At 36.5% G+C, this 17,672-nt stretch overlaps 2 protein-coding genes across 4 annotated transcripts in view; both read right to left on the reverse strand.

Annotated features, from left to right (window-relative positions):
- Positions 1-17,672, reverse strand: part of LOC109414878 (DAZ-associated protein 2) — a 353,216-nt gene that overhangs the window by 274,323 nt on the left and 61,221 nt on the right. The gene's annotated exons all lie outside the window — the stretch shown is intronic.
- On the reverse strand, positions 1,410-16,298 carry LOC134288415 (alpha-latrotoxin-Lh1a-like). 3 transcript variants are annotated; one of them, XM_062853251.1, is made up of 2 exons: positions 15,613-16,298; positions 1,410-6,663 (listed from the first exon to the last, which is right to left on the reverse strand). In XM_062853251.1, the coding sequence occupies exon 2, from the start codon at positions 6,651-6,653 to the stop codon at positions 1,839-1,841; it is 4,815 nt and encodes a 1,604-aa protein (XP_062709235.1). In that variant the 5' UTR covers positions 6,654-6,663; positions 15,613-16,298; the 3' UTR covers positions 1,410-1,838. The 3 variants fall into 3 exon arrangements, with proteins under 3 accessions (XP_062709235.1, XP_062709234.1, XP_062709233.1); XM_062853250.1 differs by having other exon boundaries at positions 15,559-16,298; XM_062853249.1 differs by having other exon boundaries at positions 14,709-16,298.

Raw genomic sequence — 17,672 nt, forward strand, 5'->3', positions numbered from 1 at the left:
AGGCGTTAAGCGACCTGGAGCGTAAATACTTCCAGACAGAGAGGGAAGCTTTGGCGATCGTATGGGCAGTGGAGAAATTCAGCCTGTATTTGCTAGGAACACGATTTCAGCTTTGAACTGATTGCAAGGCTTTGAATTACTTTTTAAATCCTCGGTCACGCCCGTGCCCCCGAATCGAACGATGGGTTTTGCGGCTCCAGGCGTATGATTACGAGATTTGCTATGAACCCGGGTTGAGTAATCTTGCCGACTCGCTATCGTGATTATCAGTGCGCCCCCCTAAAGCTTTCGATACACAAACCGATTCCTATATCCGACAGTTAGTTAATCACTCGATTTCCGATGCTGTGGTATTGAGCGATGTTGTAGAAGCAATTAAGAATGATACAAACCTACAGGAGCTGGTGCAAGCACTTGAAACGGACATATGGCCTGAAAGTGTGAAAGCATATAAGCAGTTCAAAGCAGATCTTCACATGGCCGCAGGGATCATTATGCGTGGAGATCGACTGGTCATTCCGGAGCTGCTTAGATCTCAAATTATCGCATGTGGGATACCACAGAGAAGACGAGAAGACAGTACACATTCAATATCCGCTCATCGTGGATTTCTTTCAATTCATTCAGACAAAACAGAAATAAATCAAGAGTACATGTTTATTGACAGTCATGATGAACAGTTGTACGGTTTTTGCATCTTATACATAAGTGCTCCCAATTCATAGCAATGCCTATCTATATAATCTATATAACTGTATAACTGTATATTAGACTAGGTTAGCGTTGTATGGGAAAATAAAAGTTACATATATATCAAAGTTTTTTCGATACATATTAACGTCCAAAACAACTGAGCAATATGTAGGTATTTGGGTGCGATTGGTTGCGCCTTTGTATTCCGCATTGTGGTTGGAATTTGTAGGGGGTTAAGTAAGGGGAACTCTGGGAAAACTAACACGTTGAAAAAATCTCGCTTTTTGTACTCAGCACAGTGAATCAAAATTCAACCGTCGCGCAACAATAACGACAATGTCGCAACCTGAATTTGTTGCGACATTCTACCCAATGTGACATAGGTTTGTCCCAACTTGAACAGAAAAGGACAAAGATCGTGCACCACGAGTTTAGAGATTTTTAAGGCTTGCATTGTGATTTTCGACCGGTAACTTCGAGTCGGTAAACACTGCAACGCTGCTGAAGTTGTATCATCTAAAAGTTTCGATTTTGGGTCGGTAATAATTGATTATTCACGAGTTGAAAAGTACTCAACAAATTCAGGTTACGTTTTGTCTGCAACAAAAATTTTCGAGATCATGTCATTATCTGTTACCAGTTGGGATAAAGAGTAATCGCCGCGTCTTCTTTGTTGCTTGTTTTGTGCCTCTTTTGTCTGACAATTCTCTTCACTGACTCAGCACTAACGTGGTGCTAGTCCATGTGGTTTATGATCGGCCAACAATATGTCGACATGCATTTCATTGGCGTTGTTGGATGCACGACATGCATGCCCGTTTGAATTTAGATTTTTACAGTCCATTTGGATACATTGGGGTAATCCCCGTGCATGTTTGCTCTACTCCTGTCGGAGTATTTAAAACAAATTTTGTATGAATAATTTCGAATTCAGAAAGCGAAGTAAGTTCTATTCTATCGCCATTCGCCAAATACAATTTTTCTTCTACATCTACAGGCCATTGAAGAACCGTCCATGGTAGGAAATATTTTAGATATTGTCAATTTTGCACCTATTTGAGTGCGACGATATGAATCCGTCGCTGGTCGATTACCATTATAAATCGCTCATAAAACTAAATTCTATCCAATGAGCTCGGTAAATGTTACTTGGGATCAGTTGCTTGGATATCTAATAGCATCTTTACAATTTCCATGTTATTTCTTTGGGCTGCCAAATCGATGGGAGTTATTCCGTGTTTATTGACAATTTTGTAGTCTACAGAATATGTAACAATCAACATTTTCACCAACCCCCACATATAATTTTGGGCAGCAAGATGAAGAGGAGTATTTCCGTCGTTGTCTTGTGCATTGACATCAATCGCATAGTTATCTATAAGCATTTTCATAGTTTCCATATTACCTCTTTTGGCAGCTAAATGGGTAAGAATTTGTCCATCTTTGTTAGCAATTTTGCAGTCAGCGTAATATTTGTCCATTAACATCATAACCATTTCTCGTTTATCATATAAAACAGCAAAATGGAGAGGAGTATTTCCATCATTATCTTGCTCGTTCACATCAGTTGCATACTCATCTATAAGCATCTTTACAATTTCCTTATTATCTCCAGCGGCCGCATAATGGATGAGAGTTTGTCCGTTTTTATTGGCAATTTTGTAGTCAGCTTTATATTTGTCGAATAACATCTTGACCATTTCCCGTTTACCGTTAGGGACAGCAAGATGAAGAGGAGTATTTCCATTGCTGTCTTGCGCATTGACATTAGACGCATGGTCATCCATAAGCATCTCAAGAGTTTCTGTGTTACCTCCATTAGCTGCTAAATGGATAAGAGTTCGTCCATGATTGTTGACAATTTTGTAATCAGATGAATGTTTGATATCTTTGCTAATCAGCATCTTGACTATTTCCCACCAATAGTTTATAGCTGCAAGATAAAGAGGAGTATTTCCATTGCTATCTTGCCCATTGAAATCCGTCACATAATTATCCATAAGCATCCTTAGAATTTCTCTTCTACCTCTTTTAGCTGCTATATGAATAAGAGTTTGCCCGTCTCTATTGGCAATTTTGTAGTCAGCGTTATATTTGTCAATCAACATTTTGACCATTTCATGTTTACCGTAAAACAAAGCAAAATGAAGAGGAGTATTTCCATCGTTGTCTTGCGCGTTTACATCCGCCGCATATTCATCTAAAAGAATAGCGACAATTTCCACATTACCTCCTTCGGCGGCATAATGGATGACAGTTTCTCCTTGGTTATTGGCAATGTTGGAATCTGCCGAATATTTGAAATATTTGTCAATCAACATCTTGATTATTTCCCACCTATAGTGCATGGCAGCAATATGAAGAGGAGTATTTCCATTCCTGTCTTGCATGTTGAAATCAGTCGCATAGTCATTCAGAAGCATATTTACAATTTCCATATTTCCTTCTTTGGCCGCCGAATGGAAAAGAGTTTGTCCATCTTTGTTAGCGATTTTGTAGTCAGCGTTATATTTGTCAATTAACATGTTGACCATTTCCCGTTTACCGTAAAGGGCAGCTAGATGAAGGGGAGTGTTTCCATTGCTGTCTTGCGTATTTACATCAGTCGCATAGTCATCTATAAGCATATTTACAATATCCATATTACCTCCTGCGGCCGCATAATGGATGAGAGTTGCTTCGTGATTATTGGCGATTTTGTAGTCCACGGAATATGTGACAATCAACATTTTGACCATCTCCCACTTATTATTTCGGGCAGCAAGATGAAGAGGAGTATTTCCATCGTTGTCTTGTGCATTGATATCAATCGTATAGTTATCTATAAGCATCTTTGCAATATCAATATTACCTTTTATGGCTACCAGATGCAAGAGAGTTAACCCATCTTTATTGGCAATTGTGTAGTCAGCATTATATTTTTCAATTAACATCCTAACAATTCCCCACGCATTATGATATGCAGCACAATGAAGCGAAGTGTTACCACGTTGATCTTTCTCGTTGACATCACATGACAGTTTTTCAATCATCATCATTACAGCATTTAAGTCACGTTTTGAAGCCGCAATGTGCAGAATAGTTTGTCCTTTATAATCACGAATATTTGGGTTTGCTGCATACTCAGTTGTTAACATCTTGATCATTTCCCAATCACCCTTTTGGGCAGCATAATGTAGAGGAGTTTCTCCCCCAAAGTCTTGTGCATTGATATTCTGGTCGGCACCATGTTGTGCAAGCATTCTTACAAATGATTTATTCTCATCAGATACAGCGTAATGGATAGGTAAAGCTCCCCATGAATCTGGAGTATTTATGTTTATTTTAGTTTCATAGGTATTAGTTGTACTATTGGTTGCTTGATATTCACAAAGAACTAACTTTAGAATATTTTCTCTTCTTGATTTAACAGCAGCATGCAGGAGTGTACTACATTTGAATGACCAGAATATTACTTTAGATTCATGGTGGTTCAGGAGCTCTTTCAAAATTGATTCGTAACCATCAGAACAAGCTAAGTACATTATTTCAGGATTATCATTGTGACAAATTCTGTTGATTGTGTTCATTTGCAACGAACTCTTCTCCCAATTTTCCTCGACCATCGAAAAGAAAAAGGATCGAACTACAACGTGCTTATCCAAAATTTCGAACAAGACCGATTCACATTCTGACGAACGTTCATACAAAAATTTCGTAAGAAAATATTCAGCAAACGATAAGTGAATGAATTCCAACTGATTCTCATTTGAAACATTGATTAATAACGACTTTTCTCCATTGTCCAGGATTTGTTGCATGTTTTCCAGAGTTGTTGCAGAATCGTCATTGCTTAACGAATTTCCCAATTCAGGAGTGTTCAACTGATTAATAGCAATTAGCTGGTGCGCACGATAAAATTTGTCCAAATTGTTTTTGAAAAATTTTATAATGTTTGAGTCAACTGTTGCGTAACCTTCTTCGTTATTTATTTTCTTCACGAATATATTGAACGATATGTTGACGAAATTTTCATACAAATGCAACACACTGAATCTGGTTTTTGAATCTAATATTTCGGAAATATTTCCATTTGATGATTTCCAGTATTCTTCAAATTTTTTCTTGTAGACTTCTGCTAGCATTCGAATCATCAGTGGGAGGCCAGTAAAGCGGAAATAAGCAGACCGAATGTTATCATGTAATGTCTCGAGCAAGTGATTTGCAAATCTTTGAAATCGATCAAAATCTTTCTCATTGATTCCAGAGCTAATGTCCCAGTAGTTTCTCAACAACAGCAGTTGCTCATCCTCATCTAACGGAACGAGATTTAATGCCTTAGCTTGCAAGTCTTTTTCGAGTGTTTCTTTCAAATGATTTCTGCTACTAATGAAAACTCGAATATTATTTTTGCAGAACGTTTCCTTGACAAGCTTGATAGCTGAACCTTGGTACGAATTATCAATCTCATCGAAACCATCAAGTAGAATGAAACACTGTTGTGGACAACTTTCCAAACTCCTTTGAATCATCTGTTGGATTGATTTTGAAATAGCGGATTTAATAAGTGTGAATATATCGTTTACTGCCTCGTAATTTTTGAATAATCTACTTAAGCAAATAAGATACACGTGTTTGTTAAAGTCAGTTTGTAGCGAATGTGTGAGTCTTTTCATGAAAGTTGTTTTTCCCATGCCTGGTTCACCTACTAGTATATAATAATCATTCCGACAAGACGATTGCTCTAGAATTGAAATAAATCCATCTTCTGTGATTTCCTGTCCATTTTGTAAAATTAGCTTACGTTCTACATAATTACTAAAATCTGCTTCTGTAATATTTTGTGATGATCTGCGCACTTCTGCTTTAGCCATATGAACACACTTGTTTCCTTCGTTACTGCTCAAAAAAGGTTTCTGATTTCCATCCATGTTTGTAACCATGTGCCAAATATCAAATTCTTTTTCAAATATTGCATGAAATTTGGTTCTATCACTAAACAAGCCACGGTCTTTCTCATGAATCCACTTCGCTACAGACGATTCTATAATACTGTCTCTCAACAGGAAAAGTTTGTCAGGTTGATCGGTACATATGACAAGGCAATCAAAAAAACTTCTTAAATCGGATTCTTTGATAAACCGAGGAAAACTTGTTTCTCCGGATTTATTTTGCAACATGCGTTTGTCAATCTTTTTATGAAATTCCACTTCTGATAGGCGTTTAGTTGAAAAATATGTTTGAAGTTCGTTCCATAGCCATTGTTGATTGATTTCATCTTCATTTTCGGTAAATGTTTCTGAAAACCGAACCGAGCCGTCTATTTCCAATATGGATCGTAGAGGAGTGGTGTATTTACGCAAGATACCTTTTACCGTTCCTGTCTTCTGGAGGTCAATAATAGCATCCTTAATGGCAACAGGTAATTCGTTTATTTTGTTTAGTAGGTCCGGTATTTGCTCTGATTTTGGTACAAATTTCTCACTACTTCTGATAAACACTTTCTTCTCCAATGAATCATTTAGAGCACAGTTTTGAATGTCCACGAGCTCTTCTAGCTTATCCCTAGTATTTGCATCAATTAATTTATTGCTGTAGATTATAAACCGTTTTTTGTAATTTTTAAACTCACTTCGTTCTGAAACATTCAGGAACGATTGAATGTACATTGGTAGGGAAAATTGAGTGTTCTCATCGAGACTTGAAGGAAAAAACTCTTCAAATTCAATTTTGGCATTCAATGTCTGACTATGCTTGGCTTGAAAGAACCATACTTCCTTCCGATCGTCCAATATCAGCACAGCGTCATCAAACTTTCCGGCCACATTCATCTCCGTTGCGAGGCGGAAAGAACGCTCCTCTAAGGATGCAGCAACGAACAGCGTGAGAGCAAGATCTTTCTCATAATCGATGCCATGACTGTTGCGACTTCCACTCCATGTAAATAGCATAGGAAGGGGAGAATTATTTGTTGAATCCATTTTGATGTGGCTGTGAATAGAAAAAGTGGTTTTAATTAGTTTAAAATCAATGCAATGTAACTTTGAAGAAAGAAAATATTCCCAATTTAATGTGAAACAGTATACTGACACTGTGGAATTAGACTGGCCCGAATACAAAAATGTCGGAAAGTTCCACGGGCTACCCCTAAAAAGTGTGCCCATAGGTGAGTAGAACACGTAAAGATCCAGCTCAATCGGTTAAAAACTGAGCTGGCACAAATGAGTTGAAGTTTGTATTGCCCGTAGTGAAGATTTATAGGTTCCTACGCAAATAAATGATTAGGGTCATTTTCAGCGTAGGTGCGCTATAAATGTTTGTTTACAATGCAAAACTATCACCAAATGTGTACCTAACAACACAGCGTAAAATATTCACCAGGACGCGGTCTGGTTTTATATCTGTGGGCCCACGCAAGAAAAATCCACGCAACTAATTTTCGCGCAGGAGTCTAAACAGGTGGAATCTCTGCAATATGGGGGTTTCAGCCCAAGTATATGGGAAATCGGATGACCTCCAATCTATCGCGCAGTACGTCGGTGGGCATGCTCGATTTGGCTTAAAATGAAGAAATCAGCAGTGGATACTCTTAGGAACAAATTTGTAGAAGATCATATCACAAAACTTAATTTTATTGCGGTTTCAGGCAACGAAGGGAGGTTGAGGATCTGTACCATTTTTAACTCTCGATCACTGCATGCAGCACCTTTTTGTCGTTCCAAACTTGCGCGCGAAATCATGGACAGCTTACGTAATTCTTCATTGCTTCGATATCCTTGTAGTTGTAGGGTCCACTTCCGGAAGCAACCCTCGCAACGGCAAACTTCAGCTCTCCAGTTCAGAAGCTTTCTCCGGTCGTTCGGATTCACCAGACTTCCCACAGGTTCACTGTCCGTCGTCCGCCGACGCTCCACTTTATCGCAACTGTCACTCTACACGCTCATTCGTAACTGCTCAATTCGCACCATCTACACACTCATTGTAAACATAGAGAGTGCATGCCAGTACAAACCCTACAATAGTATGACTGCAACGATCGACATGTTTGGTCGTGTTCACGACGTGCTCACCAGAAAGTGAACTCTACTGAAGTATAAACGAAAAACTCACTGGCAATATAGTGCTAATTCGCTGCGCCATTTTCCGCTCTTTTGTTTCATACAAAGAGCAATTAGAATTAAGATGAAGAAGATATCCGTACAAGTCCGTGAGCAATGGGATGACTGCAGTTTACATTTTTATTGATTGCTCCCAGTTGGCGCCAGCAGTCGAAATTGCATGCAAGAGCTTTTATAGCATCTAGTTTCCAGCGCTGACAGCCCGGCGGCGACACCATCGCTTGTATTCAATGCATCGTCTGTGCTACTCTCGGTTTTCAACTTTCTCAAATTCTCACCTCAAGCTCACGGAAGCATGGTAGTCAAGAACTGTCAAATCGTATGGAAAAATCGCGAAAAACATTAATAATTAACAATTATTGTTAGGAAACGGGATAGTTTTGTGAAAAGTTGGTGAATAGAAATCAAGAATGGTTTGAAAGGACAACTTTCTACGTTTATCTCGTGTTCCGGAACAACTTCTTCACCAAGAAAATTCGATTGTACTACCACACAAAAAAGTGCCATCTGTTATATATTTAGTTTGAAATGTCGATGTATTGAAATAATATATATAAGTCTATTACATATATAGCCATTTAAACATACATTTAGCTATATACATATATATGATGGCACTCACACCCTAGAATTTTTTAGAGCTGCTGAAAACACAACTCAAAAAGTAATGAGCTGAGTATACGTTACTTTTTATTGCTCATTGCAATAGCACACAGCGTTACTCTGATAACAAATATCATAAAAATACGATAAATTTTATTGTTACAACACCATTTTTTCGAAAAATATTCACCATTAAACGTATTGTAATTTACACGGCATACTCACCATCACCCCTATTGCTCTATACCATTCGGCGAATGATAAATGGCACTTTTACAATAAAAAATGGTGGTCGTTATGTATCTTAACCATAAAATTTTGAGAAAATTTTAATACACTTTTTCGCGAAAAACAATAGAATGTATTGTGTTTTTATGAGACATTTTTAGGGCAATTTTCAAAAGAAAACATTATATCTTAATGTTTTTTCATTGTTCTTACAATACAAATACAATTAATTGAATGGCGTCAAATGAATCGTTGTTACAATAAAAATACAATAATATTTGTTGTTATTTGTAAGCAGTTTTCGCTTTCGAAAATCCATAGAATTTATATTTCCCGCTAACATTTATATCCAGCATTTACGAGCACTAACGGCCGCCAGAATGATATGCACATTTTATGATAAGAATCAAACACTCTGATGTCTGTCTGGTATGTATTGCTTGGCAGCTGTTGATAAGATCTATCTTCAATCTTTTCAAATAACTGCCAAATATCACAAGTCAGACCTCAGGTCGTATGATCCATACCATAAATCGTTCACAATTCATGTGGCCATTAGTATCTGTAAATGCTGGAGAAAAATGTTACCGAGAAATATGAATTCTTTGGTTTTTCAAAGGCGAAATCTGTTTACATAACAACAAATATTTAAAAAAAAAAGACAATTACACCGTCTTCGACCTTGCGGCCTCTACAGACTGAACATTACAAACATTTGACAACGGACAACACATATTACACCCAGTGGCCCAGTGAAGAATTTTCCGTTTGACGAAAAGTTTTCCCCGACTGGAGCGGGAATCGAACCCACACTCTGAAGCTTACGAGACACCTAAACGACTGACGCCGCTAACCGCTCGGTCACGAAGCCCACAAATATTATTGCATGTTTATTTTAACATCGGTTCAATTGACCCCAGTAAACTAATTGTATTTGTATGGTTATCAATGGTAGTTTACTATTTACTAGATTCCTTTAATTTATTGGAAAACATTAGAAAAATCATTGTTCATCTTTTTCTTGTCGTAACATCCTCACTTGGCTAAACCTGCTTTTCAACTAAATTTCTATAAGTACTTCCTCAGTTATTCATTGAGAGCTTCCTCTACCAACACGGCTTGACGTCTGTCAGTCGTTGAAGTTTTAGCGAATAACATTCGATAACCGAAACATCTACTGTACTCAAATTTAAAACGAAAACTATAAAAAAATATGTCAAGTGATTTTGTATTTGATTATACAATCATGATGCTAATATTTATTGTTATTTATTTGTTACGAATTGTTTTTAAGTGTAATGGAGAAATAAACTCGTTTTAATAAAAAGTCCATGAGAACTTTGCAGGCACTTTTGCAACTATTTAAAAACATCTTAAATTAATTTTTACTGATAGTAAGGGGATTCACTAAACAGTGTAAACTGATTAAACTGATTAAACGTCACGATCACCAACACTGAGCGAAAAAATCATTTAAATTCTACTGGTAATCTTAAGTAGATTTTTTCCATCTAACTTAACATTTGAAACTTAAATGATTAGTTAGCTAACATATTCTAATGAAAAAATCCAATAAAATTTAAGTGAAATTCGTCACTGCTAAATTATATGAATTTAAAATATTTTTTAAGTATAATTGAACTGATTTTTGCTATTATTATTAATTGGCTTATACTAAATAAGTAAATTCAAAAAAATGGTCCGTCTCCCTGCGATCGGAGACCACCAAATGGTTCGTTAGAAAGAAAGGGAACATCGGAAATCACAGAACATATTGGCATCATCACATTCAAACATGGTTCGTCAGTGATGGGTGACAACAACACGCTTCTATTTTGTATACTATCGGCTGCAGTAAAATCCACTTGAAAACCATATACAAATTATAATACGATACAGTGCGAAATTTCCGATAACTTTTCTTTGGAGTTTCACTATGTTTTCAAGCGGCTTTCACTTAGTTCATGTAAGTCTACTGAAAAAAATAATTTTCGAACGGTTACTTGACTTTTTCTAGTGCAATTAAAATGAAATTTCCTCTCAGTGAAGGCAGTCTTTGATTAAGGTACACCGGGGCAAGTTGAAACGGGTGGGGCAAGATGAAACACGAAGTTTTGAAATAGATTTTAATACATTTTGGAAATTTTTCTTTCGTCAAAAGATTGCTTGAATCAAAAACATTGTGTTATGGCATTCAAGCTGTTTTCCATCATTGGATAACATAATGTTAACCCGCTGTTTCATCTTGCCCCACCCGTTTCAACTTGCCCCGGTGTACCTTATTTCATTCGCAAAATCTTGAAACATTTCAAATAAGCAGAAAATCATGGCTTACGCAGCAATTTAATCTGTTTAGTGAATCCCCCTAGTAACTTTAAATTATTATGGAACTATTGAAAAACAATCGAATCAATTAGTCACTAATAAAGCTAATGTTCACTTATTGTACAAACTATATGGGCTTGATTTCTATTGTAAAAAGTAACAATATATCTACTATGTGTTTTATTGTGAACAATAAAACCAGTCATCATATATATAAAAGCCCAGAGTTGTCTGTCCTTCCGTCACGCTTTGAAATGTTTCATTGAAATGCTTCACCATAGTTGTATTACTTCAGAAATAATAAGATGAACTTTTTGGAATGATCTGGAACACCAATATTCTGAAAATTCCAAGAACTTTCTGGAAGTTACTGAAAGCTCCAGAGAAAAAGAAGAAAAAGGTTCTGGAATTTTCCTGAGTATTGAATTTCTTCAATATTCGAAACGTTATAGAAGTTTCTGGACGCTCCAGAAAGAAGATGCAATAATATGAAACATCTTCTTTTTCTTTATGGTATAACGTCCCAATTGGAACAAAGCATGCTTCTCAGCTTGCTAATTTTGTGGAAATTACTGAAAGTTTCAGAAAAAAAGAAGAACGTTCTGGAATGTTCTGAATTATTAAACTACTTTAATTTTCTAGAACTTTCCGGAAGTCTCTGGAAGTTCTCTAACCCTCAGCATAATTTTGCTAAATACCCACGAGTTTACTGCTCGGCTGTATGCGCTCCAAACAATAATTCACGATGACTGAAATGAAATGAAATATTCGCAGTTCCTGAGAAGCTTCTAGAAGTTTCTTTTCATTCCAGGGATTAAAACCCTGTAACAGTTAAAGGTGTGTACTTGGAAGTATACTTTCTGGCGTTTTGCATTCCTGAATACATGATAGTATGCCTTCTGGCGATTCTGATGAGTCCATTGCTGAATGAAATGTTTCGCATATTTACAATGGATTCTGAGGAAACTTCTGGAAATGGTTATTCCAGAATGCTCAAGAATCTCCTTGAGGGATGAACATTTTCTAAATCTAAATAAGGGAGATCAAAAACGGCATATGAATCCAGGTGTTGTCTATCTGTCCTCCCGTCACTCTTAGCAATATTTGACTGAAATATTTCACGTATATTTCGGTGAGGCCTGCATAATATGATCTGAGTGTTCGAGATTGAAGTCGAATCGAAGTCGAAGAATTGAATTCGAAGAAACTCATTTTCTACCAGAACGTCAATGTAATTCGAGAGGTTTCTGTTCCAAATATGAAGACATTTTTCTACTTTCCTGGGCAAAGAGGAAGAAGCAGAAGAGAATAACTATATTCTAGAACATTGCGTATGATCCGGAGGGATGAAAATACTATTCATACAAATGTTCCAAACATAATGAAAATTTTCGGTTTGGAATACAAAAAAAACTTCTCCAAGAAGAAAAATAAGTTTCTGGAACATCATCATATATATAAAATCCCAGAGTTGTCTGTCTGTCCTTCCGTCACATTTTGAAATGTTTCGCTCAAATGTTTCACCATAGCTGTAATAAATTTCTAAAAAATTCGAGAACTTTCTGGATTGGAATTTCAAAAGAATAATATTCTGGAACGATCTATTTCATTGAAATGTTTCACCATAGCTATTTCAAACTTTTGAAAAATTTGAGAACTTTCTTGAAGTTATTGAACTCTTCAGATATAATAATAAGGAGATCATTCTGGAATGTGCTGGAACACCAAAATGCTTAGAACTTCCGCGAACTATCTGGAAGGTACTGAAAGTTTTTGAAAAAAATATCCGTTCTAGAGTATTAGGGGCTGTCCATAAACCACGTGGTCATGTGGGGGGGGGGGGGGGGTTAGGCCAATGACCATTTTGTATGGACAAAGAAAAATTTTTGTATGGTCAAATGACCACGCAGGGGGGGGGGGGGTTGAAAAGTCCCAAAAATATGACCACGTGGTTTATGGACAGCCCCTTAAACTTCTTAAATTTTCGAGGTGTGTACTTGGAAGTATACTTTCAGGCGTTTTCATTTCTAGAACATTCTCTCATTCGATGGGCAATACAGTAACAAATTTTGAAAACGACGTATAATCAATGCTACACCATTGATTATACGTCGTTTTCAAAATTTGTTACTGAATAGTCGTCTACGGTCAAAAAGTAGATACATGATAGAATAATTTCTGGCGCTTCTGGTAAGTCCAATGCTAAGTGAAATGTTTCACATATTTATTGATATACTGGTTTAAAAAATCTCCTTGATGGATAAAAATTCTTATGTTAGAAGATCAAAAACAGGTGCACCAAAATAGGGCTGCATGAAATAAAACCCGGAGTTGTCTATCTGTCCTCCCGTGACGTTTAGCAAAGTTTTACTGAAATATTTCATGTATAGTGGAATGGTAAGAATAGCATTGTATGAACTAGAACAAAAGAATAAGGAGAAGAAAAAGCAAAAAAAAAAAAAAATAGGAAGGAAAATGAGGTTTTAAAAACTGTTCCAGAACTTTCCACGAGTGCTCAAATTTTTTCTTTTTTTTTACAAATGTTCGAGAGGTTTCCGAGCATAATGGATAACATATGAGCATATTCAAAAGTTCTCCGATTGGATAACAAAAAACTTCTGGAGCTTACCAGGAAGAAGAAAAACAAGTATCTAGAAAATTCTAGAACACTCATCGGAGGAATGAATTGAATATGCTTTCCTTTCATAATTGGAAGAAATTTCCAAAAACATGGAAAAGAAGATATTCTAGGATATATTTCGAAGGAATGAAGAGACATGTCTCGGAATTGCGAAAACGTGGCTAGCCACGTAGGGTCAGCTAGTATGTTAATAATATTTACCATGTAATGAATGGTAATTTTTTATCCGGGTAGCGCGTACAGGTTTCATCGTGGTCCAGTCTCAGCAGTCTAGGTTCAATTCCCGAAGTAGAAGAAAAAAACTCACCAGAGCAATATATTGCTCTATAGAGTAGAAATTGGTGTAAAGAGATTGTTTTCTTTTTTCTTTCATTATCCTTTATATCACATTAGCTATATCTTTGTACCGACTTTTCGAACCCTCTAAGCAGGATACCCTCTTCGAATGAGTGTAATCAGTTCCGTATCTTTTAATTCCGCCCTATTTTGCTTATCCTTTGACAGATACGCGTATTTCGACTACCACTTGTAATCTTCCTCAGTGTCAGTTATCCACTGACACTGTCGAAATACGCGTATCTGTCAAAGGATAAGCAAAATAGGGCGGAATTAAAAGGTACGAAACTGATTATCTTATTCGAATATTAGCTATAGTTGAATAACAGCTTCTGTATGGAACAAGCACAGAGAAACAGACGTCACACTCTGTTCGCTTCCCATCGATTTCCTTTTTCATATTCGGTATTCGGTATTCATATTCATATATTCGGTAGTAGGTCGATTGACCACTCGGACTCGCGGTGCTGGCATAGTTTTGGCTCCTGTTTGACGTTTGATAGTTTGGTTTGGCGGTAGTGCCACCTAGTGACGGCCCGGCCAAACACAGCACATTTAGCATTGGGCGATTGCGTTTTTGTGACGATGTTTTTGAATGAAATTTGTTCTACGTGTCTGTTTCTTTGTGCTCCAAGCCTTTTATATACTTTAGAAACACCTGTGGTAAAGCATGTCGCTGATGCTTTATATCAACAACAGTAGTGCTACTTTTGACTTAGAACCTATTTTAATGGTACCTATGAGACAAAACAACTTTATATTGGATACCATATAGGGGAACTTACGTATTCTCGGCAGTTTTATTCTCTTCGTCATGGGCTGTTTTTTGAAACCTTTTGATCTCAAAGTTGGCGTCACATCTTTCCCAACCAAGCTGAATTATATGGCCAACTATCAAGCAATTTGGCCGGCAAAAACCCTCTATGACAAACCTGCCGATAATACCCTTCGTCACCCTAATATACTTGAAATTGAATTTAATGTTCTATACAGTGAATCAAAATTCAACCATCGCGCAACAATAATGACAATGTCGCAACCTGTATTTGTTGCGACAAACAAACCCATGCGACATAAGTTTGTCCCAACTTGAAAATAATAGGATTAACATCGTACACCACGAGTTTAGAGATTTTCAAGCCTTGCATTGCGATTTTCGAACGGTAACTTCGAGTCGGTAAACACTGCAGCTCTGGTGAAGCTCTATCATCAAACAGTTTCGACTTTGGGTTAGCAATAATTGATTATTCACGAGTTGAAAAGTACGCAACAAATTCAGCTTCCGTTTTGTCTGCAACAAAAAATTTCGAGATCATGTCATTATCTGTTACCAGTAGGGATAATGAGTAATCGTCGCACCTTCTTTGTTGCTTGTTTTGTGCCTCTTTTGTCTGACAATTCTCTTCACTGGTTCTATATACACATATGTTCAGCTCCAAGGTTACTAGGAAGCCTTTGATTACTTGGGTTATCGAAACAGCTGCGAAAAAAAACTTTGAGCGTCCGGTAGCAGTTTTTGAATGTTGTTTTCTTGCGCCCATCAGATCAATGTTATAGCTGTTATAACTGTTCATCCGGTTTATATTTACTACAAATCTCTATTTTTCTTCAAATAAATAAATCAGGTATTATTACTTTGTTCGTTAATTGTCACGTAATCAATTTGTTGCACCTCTTTCCACTAATCACCTTAAAATAATTCCACATCAAACTAACCACACTTTTCAATCGAATTGCTGCAGCTTTTGAACGATTACTTACTGGCTGAACCAGACGTGGCCAATTTAATGTGCGTTGGTTATCATTGCACATTGGTTAAGCTTCATACAATGAAACGTCCAAAACTGTCGAAAACTAATTTGAAATTTTTATACTCTATATCACTTGATTTTTGATTTCAAGCGTACCACGATAACAATAAACACAGGTACGGAAAACAATCAATTTAAAGATAAAAAATCGAGTCTCCCCAATTTTGAATAGTACACTTCAAATACACAGTACAACATTTTTGTCTCAAGAGCAAACTTATGTGTCTCTAACAGATTTTGAGCCGCTGAATCCGAATCTGGGCTTAGATTTGTTCCAGCACGTCAGAATATTGAGCTATACCTCAATTTACAGGGCCAAATATGCGATTTGGGGCTTTTTTGACTGCCAGCCATTAAGCATGGAAATATTTTTTCTAAGCAATCGAAAGGTAAATTGGTCAATCAACATCTAAACTAACGACTCATGTAAAATATTTCATTTTAACAAATGGAATTTGATAGTTTAACGCGATTTATGTTAGGTACGATATTTCCCATACAAGTCACCCTCCAAAAGTTGCATGCAAGTTTACTTACTAACATGGAATGCTTAAATCTATCAAATTCGATTTGGTAAAACAAAATATTTTGCCGTTAATTTAGATGTTGAATGACCAATTTACCTTTTGATTGCTTAAAAAAATCAAAAGTCAAAAAAGCCCAAAATCGCATATTTTGCCCTATAAATTAGGGTATAGCTCAAAATTATAACGTGCTGAAGCAAATCTGAGCCCGGATTCGGATTCAGCGGCCCAAAATCTGTCAGAGACACATAAGTTTGCTCTTGAGACAAACCAAAAGTTAATTTTTGTTACGCTGTGATATCAAGCCTAGATCTCGATTAAAACGTTGAAATGTTTGGTAATATTTGCTGTTTTTTTGTTAACCGTTATGTTTTTTTAAATTTCTTTGTATTTGTGAATTTGAACTTAATGCTAATTCTTCACACTTAACCGTTATGTGTCCGACAAACTTTTTGCTTTTTTCTACACCGTACTTTTTAAATGGGCGCTGGGTACCCGGGTACCCTGTCGGCCACATAAGGGTTAAAGTTGAAAAACCATCCTTTAATATAGTTTTATGTTACTTTACTGTATTAAAAAATTATCTTTTCACTTTTTCGACACATGTTGGTTAAACTTCATTAAATTCAACGAATAGTTCTGTATTTAGTCTAACTCCAAATTAATTACTTATAAATCTTATAAACTATTGGGTCTGTAAGGTCTATTTTTATGTATTGAAGTAACGCAATTTGTGAATACCCTTTTCTAAAATAATGAAACATTCAATACATCCAGATCACACATAACTTATATTGAACAGATAACACTAAATAAAGACGTGTAAAAAAGTTCACGTAACTTCGAGAAATTGCGCAAAAAAAACAAAACATTTTTTTTTACGAGATTTCCTCATTGCAAATGCCCAAAATCGCGTAAAAAGTCGCGTAACTCCCAAAACATCGTGTAAAAAAGTGGTGTAAAATAAAACCGCGTAAAATTATTAAGGGTAAATTAGTTTTGGCTGAACTTTTTTTTTGTCACCCATTGTGCATTGATAAGGAACATGAGGGGACCGATATGGAAAGACGAGTGCGCCGCTTACTCTGTTCACCTCCGTCGATATTTTGTGTTTTAGTCCGCACCGAACGAGAGATATCGGCATTCTACGGCGCACCATACGTCACTGTTTATCAAACCATCAGCAGTTATTGCATAGATAGTCAGCGCACGAAAAAAGAAACACTAAGCTGTTAGTACACAGGGTCAAATATCCGACAAGAAAAGAACTCAAGAAACAACATCAGTTTGTTTGAATGAAAATTCGATCGAGTCAAACAAGATGTTTGAGCATTGGTTTCTTTTTGGACACATATTTGACCCTGTGTACTAACAGCTTAACATTCCTAATCTTGCAAAAAAAAAAAAGAACAGT

Source organism: Aedes albopictus, chromosome 2 (assembly GCF_035046485.1).
Source record: "Aedes albopictus strain Foshan chromosome 2, AalbF5, whole genome shotgun sequence".
NCBI lineage: Eukaryota > Metazoa > Arthropoda > Insecta > Diptera > Culicidae > Aedes > Aedes albopictus.

Excerpts from the sequence above, each read along its gene's own strand:
- LOC134288415 (XM_062853251.1), bottom strand. The coding sequence starts at position 6,653 with ATGGATTCAACAAATAATTCTCCCCTTCCTATGCTATTTACATGGAGT.